At 32.0% G+C, this 18,870-nt stretch overlaps 2 protein-coding genes and 1 long non-coding RNA gene across 10 annotated transcripts; 2 read left to right on the forward strand and 1 right to left on the reverse strand.

Annotated features, from left to right (window-relative positions):
• Window positions 1-4,369: 4,369 nt before the first annotated feature.
• Window positions 4,370-5,498, forward strand: LOC123674817. The gene is made up of 2 exons (XM_045609907.1): window positions 4,370-4,578; window positions 4,633-5,498. The coding sequence occupies exons 1-2, from the start codon at window positions 4,485-4,487 to the stop codon at window positions 5,097-5,099; spliced, it is 561 nt and encodes a 186-aa protein (XP_045465863.1). The 5' UTR covers window positions 4,370-4,484; the 3' UTR covers window positions 5,100-5,498.
• A 3,923-nt stretch (window positions 5,499-9,421) lies between these two features.
• LOC123676292 lies at window positions 9,422-13,953 on the reverse strand. Of its 8 annotated transcripts, none has more exons than XM_045612107.1 (4): window positions 12,889-13,953; window positions 11,974-12,141; window positions 10,533-10,627; window positions 9,422-9,529 (listed from the first exon to the last, which is right to left on the reverse strand). In XM_045612107.1, the coding sequence occupies exons 1-4, from the start codon at window positions 13,346-13,348 to the stop codon at window positions 9,422-9,424; spliced, it is 831 nt and encodes a 276-aa protein (XP_045468063.1). In that variant the 5' UTR covers window positions 13,349-13,953. The 8 variants fall into 8 exon arrangements, 3 of the variants coding, with proteins under 3 accessions (XP_045468063.1, XP_045468060.1, XP_045468062.1); XR_006746908.1 differs by adding an exon at window positions 11,384-11,439 and having other exon boundaries at window positions 9,446-9,529; window positions 11,974-13,950; XR_006746907.1 differs by adding an exon at window positions 11,384-11,439 and having other exon boundaries at window positions 9,446-10,466; window positions 11,974-13,950.
• Window positions 13,954-16,777: 2,824 nt separating this feature from the next.
• Window positions 16,778-18,854, forward strand: LOC123675843. The gene is made up of 3 exons (XR_006746817.1): window positions 16,778-17,727; window positions 17,809-18,017; window positions 18,125-18,854. It is a non-coding gene; the product is annotated as an uncharacterized LOC123675843 (long non-coding RNA).
• Window positions 18,855-18,870: the final 16 nt, after the last annotated feature.

The following is an 18,870-nucleotide window of genomic DNA, read 5'->3' on the forward strand; positions in this document are numbered from 1 at the left end:
AAATTTATTTCTTATTGTGAAGCCTCCAATTTTCATTTGTATTGTCTTGAATATAAAACTTATTTGTGTTCAATATAAGATGCATAGAATACCTGGTGTGTCTACTTATACCTGTAAAACTTTCAGACAAAACGGGAGATTTTTCGGATTTATACCTACAATACTTGATTTCGAGGGATCGCGGGCTTTTCAGATGGCGCATACATCGTTTACATTCGACATTTCTCTCAATTCTCGACTCTTGTGAACCAAGGGCGTAGATTTTTTTTTTCATGGGGAGGGATAATCGAAAAAAAAATTTTTGATGACAACTTTTATTCATATCTGTAATGTTAGAAGTTTGATAATGAAGTTTGAACCAAATTACTCGAAATAATTTTTGTTGTTACTAATTCGGTTGTTCTTACCTTGTTCTCAAATAAGAGTTACGAAGGAAAATGAGAAATTACTGGATCTTTATAATAATTTGGATTTTCTTGAGGATAACTAGAGATTTTTCTCGAAATCGATAGCAGATACGACAAAACTATAACAAACCAAAAAGTGTAGTACTGAACCAGAGTATTTTCCTACATTTTTCTAAACTAACAGCCATTCACCAAAATCTAGTTTTGGAGGAAGGAAGCAGGCATCCTTCCAGAAAATATATCACCCTGTAGATTTGCATTCAAAATTAGCATATCACATAGTGAAAACTTCAAACTGGAATATCTATGGCCAATTCATATTAAATATCTTGTGAAGGGAAGGTTATACGAGAAAATAACTTGAACTTCAACACATGTACAATATCTCAAAACAAAATGTTTGGGGACTCATCTTATAGGACTTTTTTTCCCAAAATGATCCGGAAATCTGTCATTTTCATTTGTATCTCCAATTTAGGAGCACCGTGTAATTACACCCAGTATCCCCCATCTCTACGCTCTTGTCGTGAACTTTGAGTATAGAACAATGATATTTTATATTCTATGGTCTGTCATTATATTCCATTCATTCGAGTAAAAATTCGATATGAACTGAATTGTAATTTATTGTGAATGTTTGCAGTGTCTAAAATCAGTATTTCCTTTTTAAACGGCACCAGGCAGATGCGGGAATTCGAAAAATTTTAAAGAGCGCCACCTTACAGCACTCTGGTGAAGCAGACCACCAAAGCAACAGGTGGGTCTCTCAAAAAGTCTGAAACAAAATCGAATCAGTAAACACTCCAGGTATTCTATGCATCTTAGAATTGAGCTAAGACTATGACTTCGTGAAGCTTTGATTTCAACTGCCAAGACAAAAATGAACCAAATATAGGAGCATTATAAAAGTATGAAATGCTTTTTAGCAACTGGTGACCGCTTTGGGCTTTCTCATGAGTAGAATCCCTGTTCTAAGTTTTTAGGTGCAAATATACTTATTGTATTGAACCAAAAGTAATCAAGGAAAAATATAATTTTTTTTTCAAATCATTTATTTCATACTAAAAAACTGACACAGAGGCTTTTAGCTAATACACTCATAAGTAAAGGAACAGACTCGGTTGATGGCTGAAAAGAATAGGTTGACGGCAGAAAGGAATGATATATTAAGGAAATTGTTACCTAACAACTCAAAAGAAAAGAACTAATATAAAAATCAACTCGCAAATTAATTTTATATGGACCACTTGAATTTGCTGTGATAATACGGGAAAGATCCTACAATTGCATAAATTAGATTTCATTTATTGTTGAATTTGAATGAATAAATAAATATTGTTTTTTTTACACTTGTTATGAGTGTATTAGCTGAAAGCCTCTGTGCCAGTTTTGTAGTATGAAATAAATGATTTGAAAAAAAAATATATTTTTCCTTGATTACTTTTGGTTCAATACAATAAGAATATTTGCACCTAAAAACTTAGAACAGGAATTCTAATCATGAGAAAGCCCAAACCACTTGCTAAAAAGCATTCCTGCTTTGCGATCATCTAAAGTGTGAATAACATTTTTTTGTTCCAAAGGAATTTTATGTGGACCGCTCGAATTTGCAGCGATTATATGGGAAAGATCCTAAAATAGCAAAAATTAGAAGATTTCATTTATATATATAATTGTTGCTTTATTTTTTCTTGAAACTGAATTATTTTTGTTTAAAAAATTTTATGTAAACTCAGTCTCTGATACCAGCAGATTTTGCTGTTTGGGAGAGAGGAATGAATGAATAAATAAATAAATATATATATATATATATATATATATATATATATATATGTACATATAAAGTACATACATCAAAAGCTGTTCAGGACATTCTGAAATGTTTTTTGAATAGATCTCCCATGTCAAGAGGAATTGTATTTTCATAAAAATTTTCATTTTTTGGAATAAATGCTCTATTTTCACTTTCCAAATTAGGCAAAGGCTCAGCCAACTCTAGAACAGGTCCAATTATTGTATTGATTATATTTATTTCTTCGTCGTCATCAAAAATGAATGGAATAACTCTCAAATCCATGATCAATGTTTGGAAGGTGTTGCCTTATCTATGGGTGTTGCAATAAAAGAGTAATAGTATCGAAGGGCGAAAGCAAACTTAGAAATTAAAATCTATAATATAACAGAAAGTTATTTTTAATCATAACATAACCTTCAAGAAGGAACCACAGAACTGACAGTCAAAAAAAGGAGCAACCCGTCCAGCAGAGAAAATCAACGTTACCAAACTGATACCTACCTATCAGTAGCGGAGCTACTTACGCTACCGATCTTTCTGCTGAAAGCGCCCATTGTTTAGGCAATATTTATCTATGAAATAAACGATCATACCCATTTTTGTCTCTGTACTGTAGAGATTCTCTCTATGACTTTGAGTCATAAAGTTATATCACAGACAGAGTCATAAAGTTATATCACAGACAGAGTCATAAAGTTATATCACAGACTAGTAATCTGTGGTTATATTCTTTGGTCTATGCATAGAGAAATGAAATGGAAGGCTAGGGATGGGCAAGGAACAGAAAACTATCGATATATATTGTATCGATATTTTCTGGCACTATCGAAATGTATCGAAATATGTTAGAGTAAAAATATCGATATATCGATATTTATCGATATATATCGCTGTAATATTTTAGTGTGGAAAAATTTTGTTGAATTAATAAAGTTTTTCTACCATAGAGGAGAATAATAAGATTCAGATGACGGAATTCAGTTGAAAATATATATTTAGTAGTTTTCATTATTTCGCACTATGATTTCGACCACACGAAACATATTTTGATCTACTTCCATTAGTCGAAATTCCAGATTTTTAGTAGTTTGCTCCCATTTCATGGAATATTTTCGGTATGCAGAATTTCTGTTTTGCGATTTACATTTCGATATTTAGGTATTTCAGAGTTTCAAATTCGATATTTTCAATATGTCGCATTTTGATTCATCGTGACCAGATTCAGTTGAAAACACATTTAGTAGTTTGCTTCCATTTTTATAAAATATTTTCAAAATGAAGTAGGTACTTACTACATATCGAAAATACTCGATATTTATTTGAAAGTGTCAAATTCGATATTTTTTAATATTTTGCATTATAATTTTGACCACACGAAACATATTATGCTCTAATTCCATTAGACGAAAATCCAGTTTCATCGTGACCAGATTCAGTTGAAAACATCATATTTAGTAGTTTTGCCATCTTTCAATATGTAGAATTTCAAAACTGAAAATGCTTCTTATTGTATGGGTTAATATGGGGTAGGTAAAAGGCAAGGTCTATAGATTACACTATATCTATAGACCTTGGGTAAAAGGGATCTTGGAAATTCCAGCAATAACCAATAAATGGTTCAGGACCTTTATGTACAGAAAGAAAGGTATTTAACAACAGCCGTTAAATTTTATTACAATTTCATTGTCTTTTTTTCTTGAGCTTTCAGCAAGATCGAGACATAACTTTTTATTTTCGATGAGTAGAATTCGAAAACTGCTACATATATCGAAAAAATTCGATATTTATTTTATAGTCCGCTAAATCAGGATTTTCGACTATTGGAACTAAAGTATAATATATTTCGTGAGGTCGAAATCATAATGCGAAATATAAAAAAATATCGAATTTGATACTCTGAAATCTATATAAATATATCGATTATATCGGTTGCAAAAATATCAACAATCGATAGTATCGAATTAGAAAATATCGGCGATATTTATCGAAAATTTTCTGAAAAAATATCGATATTTCGATATTTATTGCCCATCCCTTTGGAAGGCCGACCTGGCCGACTCCTTTCGTTGGGTCTTGGGTCTCTATCACCACAGATTACTCTGTCTGTGATATCACAGACTACTATATAGTCTTTGATGATATTCTGTGAATATCAATCGTCAAATTCTAGGTTTAAACTATACATACATTTAATTATACATAACAAAACAGTTCACTAACATTAGTTATATTCATGATATCTTGAAATTTCAAGATTTGCAAACAAAGCTTGAGCAGGAAAGATGTTCTCGGATTCATCTGAAGAGGAAAATTTGGACCGCTTTAAAGAAGCTACAGATATAAATTTCTTCAAAAATTCTCTTTATAAAGTAGAAGGTAAGGTGTTTTTATATTAATTACTTATATTATGTTTAAATGATCTTTTTACAGATAATAACGTGGAAGAAGAAATTAAAGTTGAACCGCTTCCTTCGTTGAGAATAAAAGATGAATGTGACCAATTCAAATTATTTAATGTAACACCACAATTTCAACAATATGTGGCAAATGCTTTAAGTAAGAAAATAGAGAAATATTTGAAAGAAAACTCAACTGTATATTGTGAAAAAAAAAAAAAAAAGAGGAAAACAACTGATTATATTAAATTATTGAGTTCTTCTATATATCCAATTGAGATTGAAAGTGAGAAAGAAAAAGTTTTCAATACTAAGCCAAAAACTGATGAAAAATATACGATAATTAAAAAATCTCTTTTGAAATCAGTAACAATAACAGGAGAAGAAATTTTAAGTAAAAAAGGAACTGAATATTGGTCAAATAGAAGTAAAGCTACTGTATATAATTATAAGGAAAGCAATGAAGGTATTTTATCATTCATATCACCAGAATTCAAGTGAATAAATGAACATGACCTTCTAGACTAGTCTAGTATTGCATCTTCTAATTATATTTTGAACTACATTAGGGAAACTGTGCCATGATTGTGTTTTATCATATCTTTTAAAAGTATTTATATTTCCTTATTTATTAAATTTGTGAATTTCATAAAAATCTTCATTTATTCTGTGAAACTGAGGGATGACATCAAACTTGTAGAAGCAATAATAACTCATTATTGCCGAAGCAAGATTTCAATGAGTGTAGGTATTACATATCAAAATACCATATCTTCCTGCCAACAGTGTAAAATATGGAACAAATCAAATTTATATTCTTGAATTACAATTAATTACATCAAACAAAATTTTACAAAACCAAAATACAACTAGAAAGAAATAAAGGGTATGTGGAAGACATTTCTTCGATTATTTTTTTATCATGTCAAAATCTGACATTTTGGTGATTTCAACTAATAGCAATGCATTATTCCAGCCAATCATTCCGGATTATACTGATAATATTACTTCTTCATTGATAATACCTTGTTTCATTGAAACGTCAAAATTCCACTTTGAATTTGTCATTATTGGAAAATGAACACAAACTGATTCAGTGCCATCACCCAAGAGAATAATAATAATAATAATGCCTTTATTTCTTAATGCAAATTTACAATTCTGCGGTAAGAGTGACGTCATAAAATTTAATTCACTTCTATAAAGATGAAAATAAAAATCAAATTTCTCAACTATTTGTGAAGTCTGCACACTTCATAAAACTCTTGTATGTTATATGGTTCGCAGATTATCAGGAAATCAGCTAGCTCTTTTTTTAAGTCTCTTAAATTTCTTATCTCATGGAATCTCCTTGATAAAGCATTAAAAATTTTTATACACATATACGTACCGTGGAGGAAAAAGTATGATTCATTTCATAATAATTATATAATAAAAAATCGAAAAGAAAATAACCTAATTCCACCTGAATCCTAGTCATTTCTTGTCTTTCACTATTATTGATGATTGTATATAGAAGTATAGTATAAGCCTATAAGACCGTTTTTTAAATGATTTTGTGTATTTTTTTTTTTTTCGTATTGTTGTAACCAGATTGTTCATTTGTCCAATAATTCTTAATAAATACTTTTACAGTCCTGAAGAAGATCCCAAATAGGATCGAAACGTTGACAGTTGAAACTGAGTGTATTATTCACCCTATTAGCAGTCCTGAAGCCAAGATCCCTATTTCCTGAGTTGAATGCAAGGACGAGATTTGTTGGATATACACATATATGTTGGGCTATTTTGTGTCAGGGTCAATTTGTATTTCGGATATATATATATATATATGGGTTTGTTTTTCTTGTGTTGTTGTTATTTTCATACTCCTGGAACAGTTCTCTACGATTGAACAAGAACATAGCACATCTCATTACATATATAGCAGTGACGGTCAGTATTCCCTCTCTCTTGAATACACCCCTGCATGAATCCCTATATCTCATACCACATATGGTTTTTACTGCTCGTTTTTGAGTTGTAAATATTTTGTTCTGTAATACACTATTTCCCCAGAATATTATTCCATATGACATGACAGACTGGAAAGTGGCTGTGTACAGAATGCTTATTGTACTCTTCTGAACATGGTTTTTCATTACATTTAATGTATAAATAACAGAATTTAGTTTTTTGTTGAGGCTCTCTATTTGTTTTTTCCATTTCAAGTTTTTATCTATCCAAAATCCTAGAAATTTTACACTATCAGAAGGAATAATTTCAATATTATTTAGTATTAGCTGTTCAGGTATTGTGTGGCCAGTTCGTTCAGTGTGAAAGATAGTACATTCCGTCTTGATCATGTTTAATCTCAATATATTGACTCTACACCATTTTTCTACCTCGCCTAAGATGGTATCTGCTCTGTTTATTGCTGTCTGTGGTTCCTCGGCTGTTATTACAATGTTTGTGTCATCTGCATAAATAGTGGCATAGGTTTCGCAAGGACGTTTGACGCTTGGTTGAATTTTTTCTGAGCATATTTCTGGAAGGTCATTTATGTATACTATAAAAAGCAGTGGTCCCAAAATACTTCCCTGTGTTACTCCCATCGATACTTCTAGTTCCTTGGATGTGCATGTGTACTCATTTGTTTTCAGTAGGATCTTTTGCTTTCTATTTTGCAGATAACTTTTCATGAGTTTCAGCTGATTATTTCGGATGCCATAATTTTCTAATTTTTCCAGTAGTATCGTATGGTCTACACTGTCAAATGCTTTGGTCAGATCAAGAAATAGGGCTAGTGGTATGTGGCCATTGTCAACAGCGGTCATAATTCCAAGAGTTACTTCATATATTGCTGTTTCCGTACTTTTTTTATTTATGAATCCGTGTTGATGAGCAGACAATACTTTATTTTTGTTGAAGAAAGATAATAACCTATTTGCTAATACCTTCTCAAATAATTTTGACCATGATGATAACATGCTTATTGGACGGTAATTTCCTAGATCATCCTTATCTCCTTTTTTATAAATTGGCATTACTATTGCCATCTTCATTGCTTCCGGAAATACACCTTCTATGAATGATTTATTCATTATATGTGCGATTACTTCCGAAATTAGATGTATTGTTTTCTTGATGACATACATGGGAATTTCATCGTAACCTTTGGAAAAATTTGTTTTTATGGTCTTTATAATTTCTTCAGGTGTCACCTGGAATATAAATATCGACTTCTCTACCCTATTGATTATGGTGGACTTCTTAACCAGCTGATTTGTTGTGTTGTTTGGAGTCATATTTACATAGAACTTGTTGAAGTCATTAGCAAGTCTGATGGGATCCTCTTGTTGTATGGCTGGATAGGTTTCATCCTTATTTTCTGTTGTTAGGTTCTTTATTATTATTATCCGAGTTCACCGGGCTGAGGCGCGGCCGGTTATTTCGGAAGTTGGTCAACTGAATAATACACCGATATTTACCAAAGCGAATACAAAAATAGCTGAAAATACACCAAAAGTTGATAAAGGTCTCGATAAAGATATAAATATAGGAAAGAACACACGGCTGCGCTCAAATTCACAAAGGAAATAATTGTGGGATACGTCTCATCCTTTACCTTATTTGTTTTGTTGCTGTCAAACTGGTGGATGGGGGTTTAGTGTAGTGTATATATATATGGTATTACCTCACATGTGGTCGTAGTTTTGATAATTTGTACGTTAAATTGGTATAATAATCTATAGGATATGGATCGCTTTATTAGGGAATACGAGAGCGAGTATTTCGATACTAAGCTAATACAGATCACAAAAGATTTCGGGAAATGTATTTTAGAAAACGATTTCAGTGTTATGCATATGAATGTGAGAAGTATGTCGATGAATTTTGAGGAGTTTCGTCTGTATCTCTTGTATATGGCAGTGAAATTCGATGTTATAGTCTTGACGGAAACATACAAAGCCGCAAGCTTGGAAATGTTTCATATTGACGGATATACGATTATCTACAATGAGGGAGACTACAATAGGAATGACGGTGTTGTGGTGTATTTGAGACAATATATGAAGTTTAATGCTAAGACAGTGCAAATAGCTGATACAAAGGTGCTGGAAATAGATATTTACGAGAAAGAAAAACTTAAAATTACAGCTGTTTACAGGTCTCCACATAGTTGTCCAAATGTCTTCAATGTTGGTCTTTTAGAATATTCAAAAAAAAATGAAAATGTACAAAGCCATCATGTCATCACAGGGGATATAAATCTTGACCTTTTGTCCGAGGATTCATTTGTTGAAGAATATAAGAACGTATTGAGTACTTTCGGTTTCATGTCGGTGATAAATGGTTGCACTCGACCAGAAAGTGGAAGCTGTTTGGACCACTTTTTTATCAGAAACTGGAGACAGGGTGGAAATATTGATTTAAATGGATATATTTTGCAATATTTGATAACTGATCACTATCCGATAGTTCTTACTTTGAATATGAAAACAAAAATAAAAAAAGAAAACTCAAATCTTAGAAACAAAGAATTCATTGATTATGACTCGTTGAAGACAAAATTGGCAGGTGAAACATGACTTCGGATGTATGAAAAAAATGATGCTGATTCTATAACGGAAACGTTCATTCAAATTTTGAGGGATTATATTACGTCAAGTAAGACTACAGTTCACAAAAGGAAGGAGCAGGTGATCAGGAAGAATTGGATTACGAAAACACTACTCAAAGCAATCAACAAAAAAAAAGAACTTTATTTGAAACTAAAACATGACAGCAAAGATGAACAATTAAAACATCAATATAATCATCACAAAAATGAAGTACATTAATTAATCAAACAAGCTAAAAAAAACTACTTGGAAAAATTTAAAAAAAAGAATCAGTCGGAGTCCAAGGGCATGTGGGACTTTCTGAAGGAAATATGTAATGCTTCTAAACTGGAAAAAAAGAAAGAATTAATATAAAAAATCTAGATGGAAATATCATTGAAAATGAAGAAAAAATTGCCAATATATTCAATAAATACTTCAATACTATCGGAGAAATATACGCAACTCAATTAAATGCACCGGTTGATTATGTTGAGGAAGATGTTCATCAAACAAAAACATTTTATTCAGAACAAACAACACCCAGTGAGATAGAGAAAGCAATTGATGAATTGAAACCACGGAAAGCACCGGGGCATGATGGGCTCAAGGCAGAGACACTAAAAAATATAAAAAAAGAGATCTCCCATCCCTTGGCATATTTAGTCAACCATTGTTTCGAAACTGGATGTTTTCCAAACATACTAAAATTAGCAGTCGTTAAACCACTATACAAAAGAGGAGATAAGTTCCAAGTCAGCAATTATCGACCAATCTCGCTCATATCGAACCTAGCCAAAATCATAGAAAAGATTCTCAAGGTCAGAATTGTGAGATTCCTGGAAAGATATAAGATTATATCGGAGCGACAGTTTGGGTTCAGACAGGGTAGATCAACTGAGGATGCTATAGGAGAATTGACGAAGAACATCTATAAATTCTTGGATGAAGCGGTGCCATTTTTATGTGTATTTCTCGACCTATCAAAGGCATTTGATACGGTTTGTCATGAAAGATTGCTGAGAAAGCTAGAAAATTATGGATTCAGGGGAAGGATACATCAACTTCTAGGGAGTTATCTGAAAGATCGTAAGCATGTAACAGAAATAAATGGAATTAGGAGTCATGAAGACATAGTTTCTTACGGAGTACCCCAGGGCACAGTTCTTGGGCCTGTTTTATTTATATTATATATGAATAGCCTCTTCCATCAAAAAAATGAAGGAAACATCATTAGCTTTGCAGACGATACTGTTGTCCAATACCATGCTGAGTCCTGGGATGCCTTGAAGGAAAAGGTAAAGAGAGAATTTGTCGAAATCAAAAGATGGTTTGATTATAATAGACTCACCTTAAACCTGGACAAAACAAAATATATGCCATTCTCCTCATATAGCTCTGGACTTCCCTCACTGGAGAATATAACTGTGAATGATGTAGAGATCCCTGAAACACATACAATAAAATACCTTGGTATAGAAATAGATGGACACCTGAAATGGAAAGAACATGTAAATAACCTAGTAAAGAAATCCGAGGGTTTCTATATCAGTTTAAAATAATGGCTAGATATGTGACGAGTACGAAGCACCTTAAGATGATATATTGTGCTTTGGTGGAATCGCAGATAAATTACGGGATCATAGGATGGGGCGGTGTTTATAGAAGTCACCTGCAGAAACTTCAAGTGGTGCAAAAATGGATTTTAAAAATTATATTCAAGAAGAATCTAACTTTTCCAACTGAGCGGATATATACCTTGTCGGGTGTGTTTGATCCTAGACAATTATATACTCAGAAGATTCTACATCGTGTGTTCATGAACAAAATTGAAATCAAATTGCCGGAACATGAACACAATACGCGAAATAGGGAAAGAAATTATAGGACAGACAGGGGTCAGAAGAGAATAGGACAAAGAAGTTTCATGTATCTGGCGCCAAGGTTATATAAACGTTTACCTGATGATCTGAGAATTATTGACAAGACAAGAACCTTCAAGATAAAACTTAAAATGTGGATCACTGAGAACAAAGATTTGATAAAAACAATAATAAATTAGTTATGAAAAATGATAAAACAAAGATCTAATAAAAATTAATTGAGTTAATCAATTAATTAATTAGTTAAGAAATAATATAATTGAAAAAGGAAACTTACCTGAGAAGAAAATAAAAATGAAAAAAAATTTTTAAAACTCACCGATTGGGACTAAAACACGATGACGACACTATTTTCACTATTTAAGGATCTGAAACCTATCAAAGAAAGAACTTGAAACCACAGATAGAAAATGGTTACACAGACTACAAAAGAAAAACAAATATTTAATTTATGTAAATAATAATTGCTCATGTAAATTAGAATAAGTTTTGAGTTCGAATGAATGTAGGCACCACGCACAGGTAATTTTTTTAGCAATAAGATATTACCTCTGTGGTAATCATGTTTATTAATGTTACTGTATTGAATCATGAATAAACTTTATTATTATTATTATTTGCCATGTAGTTGTTGTTTTGTTGTCTTAGAAATTAATTTTGTCTGAAAGGTATTTTTGCTTGTATTCCTTTATTTTGTTGTCATATTCCTTCTTAACTTTTTTATAAGTGTTCATTAGTTCTGGTTTTGTTCTAGATGCTGTTATAATATATCTAAATTCATTTTTATTGCTTGGATTTTCTTATCATTTTTATATGGGATTTTTTGTGATGAGCTTATTTTTATATTGATGTGTGGAAAATGCTTTTCAAAAAGGTTGTTGTAAATTGTGGAAAAAAACCTCCACTTACCATCCACCTCATTATCAGTAATTTGATATAATTCCGACCAGTCAACAGTACTTAGTTCTATGCCAAATTTTTCAAGTGATTGTTCGTTCACATTATGTTTTGTTATAATTTTGTATTTAGTTGTTACATCTTCTATCATGTTGAATCTGCAGGTTATGGCAAGATGATCTGAAAGATGAGGTTGTAGTATTGTTACAGTTTCATCTTCGATATTCGAAAAAATATTGTCTATGCAAGTTTTAGAAGTAGGTGTTATTCTTGTGGGTTTGATTACTAAGGGTTTTAGATTGTACATCTCTAGTATTGACGTCATAGTTTGAGTGTTCTTATCTTGTTGATTTAACATGTCTATATTAAAATCACCAGTGATCATGAATTTGATGTTTTTTGTTCTGATAGTAAGTGTCTTTAGTATTAAGTTCATTTTCTCAAAGAAAATATCTACATTTTCAAAGGGATGTGTGTTTGGTCGATAAATGCATATGATAATTAATTTTATATGATTGTTTCCTTCATATTCTAGAGCTGTGCATTCGATCACACGAGGGACATTGAATTTGTCCATTTCTTTTCTTTTTTTGCATTTGTTATGTAGTTGTTCTCTGACATATATTGCACATCCTCCATGCCTATTTATTTCTCTGCAGAAACTTGTTATGAGATTGAAGCCATTTAATTTATAAGCCATTAGTTGTTCATATGACTGCCAGTTTTCAGTTAATGCAAGGAAATCTATTTTATTTTCATTGACAAAAATTTCCAGTCCATTTAGGGATGTTGATAACGATTGGATATTTAGATGTGTCAATGTTAAGTTTTGTTTCTTATCAACTTTTTTATCGTTAGTCTTTGTATTTTTGGTTGGGGTGTGAAGTTCTGACAGTTGTGTTTCTTTTGTTATAAAAAAATCCTTACCTTGCTGTGTGAATTCTTTGTGTTTGGAAAAACTAAATCTTTTTATACCAACACCTGAGGGCCAAAATTCTGGTTTGTACATCTCATCTTTTTTAGCTATTGGAGCTGTTAACACAAATCTCTTCAGGCTGTTTTCTTCAGATGGAATTTCTTTTACCATAATTGTTTGTTTATCAAATCCTTCTTTCGTTAATATATAATCTTCGATCATATTGGTAGTTGTATTTCTGTTTACTCTGTATATGTATAGCCAAACTTTCCTTTCTTGTCCAGAAATTCCTTTATTTTGTTGTCCAGTTCCAATATTCTTTTCAGGGTTTTTGAATCGTCTTTTCCTACCACGATTGACTTCCACGAAATCCTCTTCTTGGTTTCGTCCTGTATTTCGGTGCTTTGTGATTTTAGCAATGTTTTCCTTTCCATAACCCATTGTTGTTTGTTTATCGTCCAAGAATGACATATCATCGGTGGTCTGGGTGATTTGAGGTTTGCTGGTGCTGCCATCTTCTGAACAGTAGCAGAAGTAGCCTTAGCATAGGAAGAGGTTTCTTTATCATTTTCTTGGGCTTTTTCAGTTCTGTCATTGTGAATTAGAATTGGTGATACTTTTTTCTGAATGTTTACTTGCGTTTTTGCTGATTTTTGACTTTTTCCTTCCATATATTGTACTTTTTCCAGTAATAAACCATTATTTTGTTTCAAGATGTTGTTTTTATGTCTTGTCTCTTTTATATATTTAAGTTGCAAAATTAAATTATCTGTTTTCTCTGCACTTCTTGGATTTTCTTGTTGTTGTTTTCCTTGTTTGTTTAAAATTTCATTTAGTTGAATTTTCTTCCTGAATTCTTCAACAAAGTTAATTAATATTCCATTGGTCACATATTCAGGTAATGTAGCACTATATAAAATCTACGAGTTCATTTTTCCGTAATTTATTCAGCTCGACTGCCACGACATCCGCACTTTCCGACATCTTGACCGTATTTTGAATATTGAACATTTATATTGTTGAAGAAAATAATCTTCTCAAATACAACTTGTTCTTCGAATTTATCACATAATTTTTTATTTTAATCCCTAAAACTTGTTTATTTGAGACAAAATAATTCAAACCGAATATAGATTAATCGGTTTATTCTCATATTTTCGCAAAATAAACAAGTTTTGGTGGAAAACTTTATTTTTTTTTGTCTGTACCAGTTCCATCAGTTATGAAATTTCATGTCATAGGTATTGTTGTAGCCTACTCGAATAAACTCTTGTGGGATTCGAAACAAAATAATTTCTCAAAATTTCATTATTTAGTGAAAAATAATCGTCAGAATATCAGGATTTACATCTGAATGGATGTATTCAATTAGCGGAACAAGAAAAGTTTCCAATTTAATCTCAATGTACGATTATTCTGTGAAGGTGTGAAATTCCACCATTGAATTAAATTCAATTAAAAATTAAATTAAATTAAAATCGATGAGTTGAATGACGTGCGGGACATTAAAATCTACTGATCCCCATAGAAAAATTTCTGCTCTTTCCGAATATTTCCATTAAATTCCAATATTTCACTATACAGGGTGTTGAATCTCAGCTTGTTAAAAGTCCCATATTTTCTAATACGGACTCGATTTTTCAAATTAGTTTAAAGATTAATCTATGGACCTAATGGAGTGAAATTATACGTTTCAAATATCAATCGCATATACCGGGTGGTTCAAAAGTTATAAGGAATAAAGCACTTATTTGGAGGTTATTTATTCACAACTATTACAGCAGATTTATATTTAATATATTCATTAATAGTTAAATTATGCATTCAAAAAAGTTTATTAATAGAGAATAAAATATTTGTTTACAAGGTATTTGACAATATTTAATATATTTCGTTGATAAATAATTCATATGAACTTACGTTAACTCCACAAATAACATAAATTCATTGTCCACAAATTTTCAACTGGTAGTTAACGAACATTTGCTATTTATGAATAAACTCTTACAAGAATAGGAATTCAATAATTTATTCACTCAGAATATAGGATTTATTAATAATTAACAAACTAACATAATTCTAGCGATCCAATCTGTGGAAAAGTTTAAGGACACATCCCTCAAAGAGAAGCGCATTTCCTTGAAGGATCTGTCCTTGAACTTTTCCTTTGATTTGAATTTCCTTTTAAAACATAAAATCTGTGTTACCATGGGATTATTGAACGCCGCTTAGCACATCTGTACAGAATTCTGGGTTTACATCGTTTGTACCTGCTTAGTTATTAGTGATGTTGGCGGAACAGTGGTTAGAGTGAACAGATGCAATCAAGATGACTAGGGTTCAAACCCGGATACCCTCAATATGAACTCAAAAAACTTCCCTAGTTAGGCTAACGGTTTTTCTTAGACGCTAACAATCGGATAATAGAAACAACCAAAATAATCATATAAGAAATACGTTAACCATTAATGAATTGAAATGTTTTTTTTATTCAGCATGGACACATATTACATATAAATAAGGTTTATTGATTATTACTCAATGATATATTAACTGTTTTTATTTCCTTCAAATGGATACTTCTTCAGCATTATTAATAAAGAGTGTTTTTTTAGAGCTATAGAACTTTAAATTGCAATAAAACAACGATGGATTATTCGATTGACATGAATTTTATTTATCCGCAAGATAATCTTGTGGCATTACATTTTAAATATGATTTCTGGGATATGACCGCAACGGCTGGCTCGGATGTAGTCCAATCTGGACGTCCAATTTTCGATGACTTTTTCCAACATTTGTGGCCGTATATCGGCAATAACACGGCGAATGTTGTCTTTCAAATGGTCAAGGGTTTGTGGCTTATCCGCATAGCCTAATGACTTTACATATCCTCACTAGCGGCGTTAAATCACAAGATCTTGGAGGCCAATTCACAGGTCCAAAACGTGAAATTAGGCGGTCACCAAACGTGTCTTTCAATAAATCGATTGTGACACGAGCTGTGTGACATGTTGCGCCGTCTTGTTGGACATCATGGTTGTTCAATTCAAGAATGAAAAAGTTAGTAATCATGGCTCTATACCGATTACCATTGACTGGAACGTTCTGGCCATCATCGTTTTTGAAGAAGTACGGACCAATGATTCCACCAGCCCATAAAGCGTACCAAACAATCAGTTTTTCTGGATGTAACGGTGTTTCGACATACACTTGAGGATTAGCTCCACTCCAAATGCGGCAGTTTTGTTTGTTGACGTAGCCATTCAACCAGAAGAGCGCTTCATCGCTAAAATGGACGTAGTGCGCGATACGTATTCCGCACAGAACCATTATTTTCGAAATAAAATTGCACTATTTGCAAGCGTTTTTCAGGCGTGAGTCTATTCATGATGAATTTCCAAACCAAACTGAGAGTAAGTCACTTGACAGCTGTTAAATCGGTCGCCATCTTGAACAGTTATGCCAACTTAAAGTTATATACCTCGAAAAAAACACTCTTTATAAGTTATGCGTAAATAAATGGAGTGTAATAATAAATAATGATCATTGGTGGGATTTCAAATTAATTATTTATTTCTATGAAACTAATATTCTTTTGTCCATATATCCAAGAAATGATTTATTAACTATAATGCATTTTCGATAATATCAAATAAACACTTCTCTCAGTACATATATATAGGTTTTTTGGACTCGTCTAGGATAGCTGTACAGTGCATCCCATTTTGGGTGAGACAGCCAGGTTTCTCGCTTGTTATTTGAGATAGAGCCTTGCGGTTTTCACGTTCCTGTCCTACTTTTTCGTGAAACTCAAGTTGGTCTAATTAGATTTTGCATAACTGTTTCCGTTCAAGAGATACAGGGTGATTTTGAAAATTGATACTTTTCGGACCCCTCCTTTATCTCCGAAGTTATTAGAAATAATGCTGAGCTGAAAACTAAGTCTGAATCAGAATTCTGCGTAGAATCCAATGGCGCACTCAATTTTTTTTTCGGGGTATGGTTTGTTAACTGTTATACAATAGACAAACAATTCTTAATTCCGTAACGCACCCAATTCCTATTGTTCTGTGTCTATGGCATGTGTCATACCACTTCCATCAGTGATCTGTGAACCAATATTGTACGCTTAGAATATAGATAGAAGGAACGGTAAACAAACATTTGAACCCGATCCCGAATACAAGAGAGATGAAAGCTTAGACGCGCCAATCACAACTGAGCTAGCCGAATTGAAAACGTTGCCAGATCTATTTTCAGTACGAAGGAATGAACGAAGGAGAAGATCAAAATTTATCCGACTATTCAGATAAATTGTGGATGTGGCAAGTATACTTGTTTATGGTGGCAACGTGCATTAGGAAATTCTGTCATCTGGTCCTTGCTTTAGACCACCTCAGTTGGCTAAATCTTCGTTATTCCTTGTTTAAATTATTTTGTATTTTCATTTATAACCATTAGAAGTCATATAAGATATGCCTAGCAAGTGTTTTTTGTGTGGTTTCACTTATATTGCGGGAGGTGACATTAGTCTTCTCAGGTGAGTTCCATCCATAGGCGTGCAGAATCCTGATTTTTTTTCCTTAAAGCATATATTCAATTACAATTAAAAACAATCCAAAACTAATTTATACGACTAATAAATGTTTTTTTAAGACTTCCTTCGAATCAACTCGAACGAGAAAAATGGTTGCAGAGAATTTCTTGGAACCGACCGATGTTGGGAAAAAAAATTTTCTTTGCTCAAATCACTTTCCTGAAGATTGCTTTCGACTAATAAACCTAAGAAAGAGGCTTATCCCAGGCAGTTTGCCTTCTCCTTCTGAAAGCAAATTAGAAATACCTCTGTAAGTTGTAACGAAAACTTTTTTTCATAATTTGTCATATTTATTATAACTCCTTGCAATATCATCACATAACATTTGTAGGACCTACTCAGAAGGGAATGGTATTGAAGCACGGGACTGTACAGAATCTTATTCTAAAACACAATCACCACCGAAAAAACGATTGAGATATGAGACTTCAACTATTTTATCTCTCCTTCAAAATGTGCATCTTCTAGCTCTAGTGACACTAAGAACCTAAGGCTTATCCAAGGAGGTTTGCCTTCTGAAATTGAATCTGAAATACCTCTGTAAGTTGTAACGAAAACTTTTTTTCATAATTTGTCATATTTATTATAATGCCTTGCAATGAAAATCTTCCTCAGAATATTACCATATAACATAAATCAATTTGCAGGACTTACTCAGAAGGGATATTGAAGAAACTTATTTCAATTTGAGGATTCACCACGAATTGAGAAATCGACAGAGTGAAAAATTAGATTCGAATCGGTTGAGAAGTAGATTGACAAAAACTATAATATTTGTAAACCAATATATTTTGTTGATAGTATTTGAAACCAATATTTTTATATATACTGTATTTCTGTGATAAATATATTCTGTTGTTTTATTGAACCAATAGATTTTTCTTATAATATTTGTAAACCAATATTTTTATATTGATATTCTGTATTTCTGTGATAAATATAATTCTGTTGTTTTTCCTAATGTCTTTTCTCTCTATTGCTACATTCGTGACCTGTTTTCATATGATTAAATAATATACAGTAATATTTCCCTTAGATCAAATCTAGGAACTCTTCTGGATACATTAGTAATTTTAGTATATAGATATATATATATATATTTGCTGAGAATATTATTGTTCCCATAAAAGCAGAAATGAAAGACATAAAATTGCAAATAATTGATTTTTATCTTTTAGAGAAAGATTGGGGAACTTAAGTCAGGCACGGAAAAATAGAATTTTTTTTTGTCAGTAATTTCATTTATGAAAGAAGTAATACTACATCATTTTGTCATGTTTCAACTTGATTCCAATAAAATAAAATATAGTAATTATATAAAGTTACGCGACACATATATGCGTTGGCCCCTGTTCCACAAATTCTCAACAGTAAAAATATTATTTCCCTTCTC

Source organism: Harmonia axyridis, chromosome 3 (genome assembly GCF_914767665.1).
Source record: "Harmonia axyridis chromosome 3, icHarAxyr1.1, whole genome shotgun sequence".
Classification (NCBI taxonomy): Eukaryota; Metazoa; Arthropoda; class Insecta; order Coleoptera; family Coccinellidae; genus Harmonia; species Harmonia axyridis.

Excerpts from the sequence above, each read along its gene's own strand:
- LOC123674817 (XM_045609907.1), top strand. The coding sequence starts at position 4,485 with ATGTTCTCGGATTCATCTGAAGAGGAAAATTTGGACCGCTTTAAAGAA. Across the intron at positions 4,579-4,632 it reads TTCTCTTTATAAAGTAGAAG|ATAATAACGTGGAAGAAGAA; the intron begins GTAAGGTGTTTT and ends ATCTTTTTACAG.
- LOC123676292 (XM_045612104.1), bottom strand. The coding sequence starts at position 13,348 with ATGTCATTCTTGGACGATAAACAAACAACAATGGGTTATGGAAAGGAA. Across the intron at positions 10,628-11,973 it reads TACTGATAATGAGGTGGATG|GGATCTCTACATCATTCACA; the intron begins GTAAGTGGAGGT and ends TATGTGTTTCAG. Across the intron at positions 9,530-10,532 it reads TTGTTTTGTCCAGGTTTAAG|TTTAGAAGCATTACATATTT; the intron begins GTGAGTCTATTA and ends CTTTTTTTCCAG.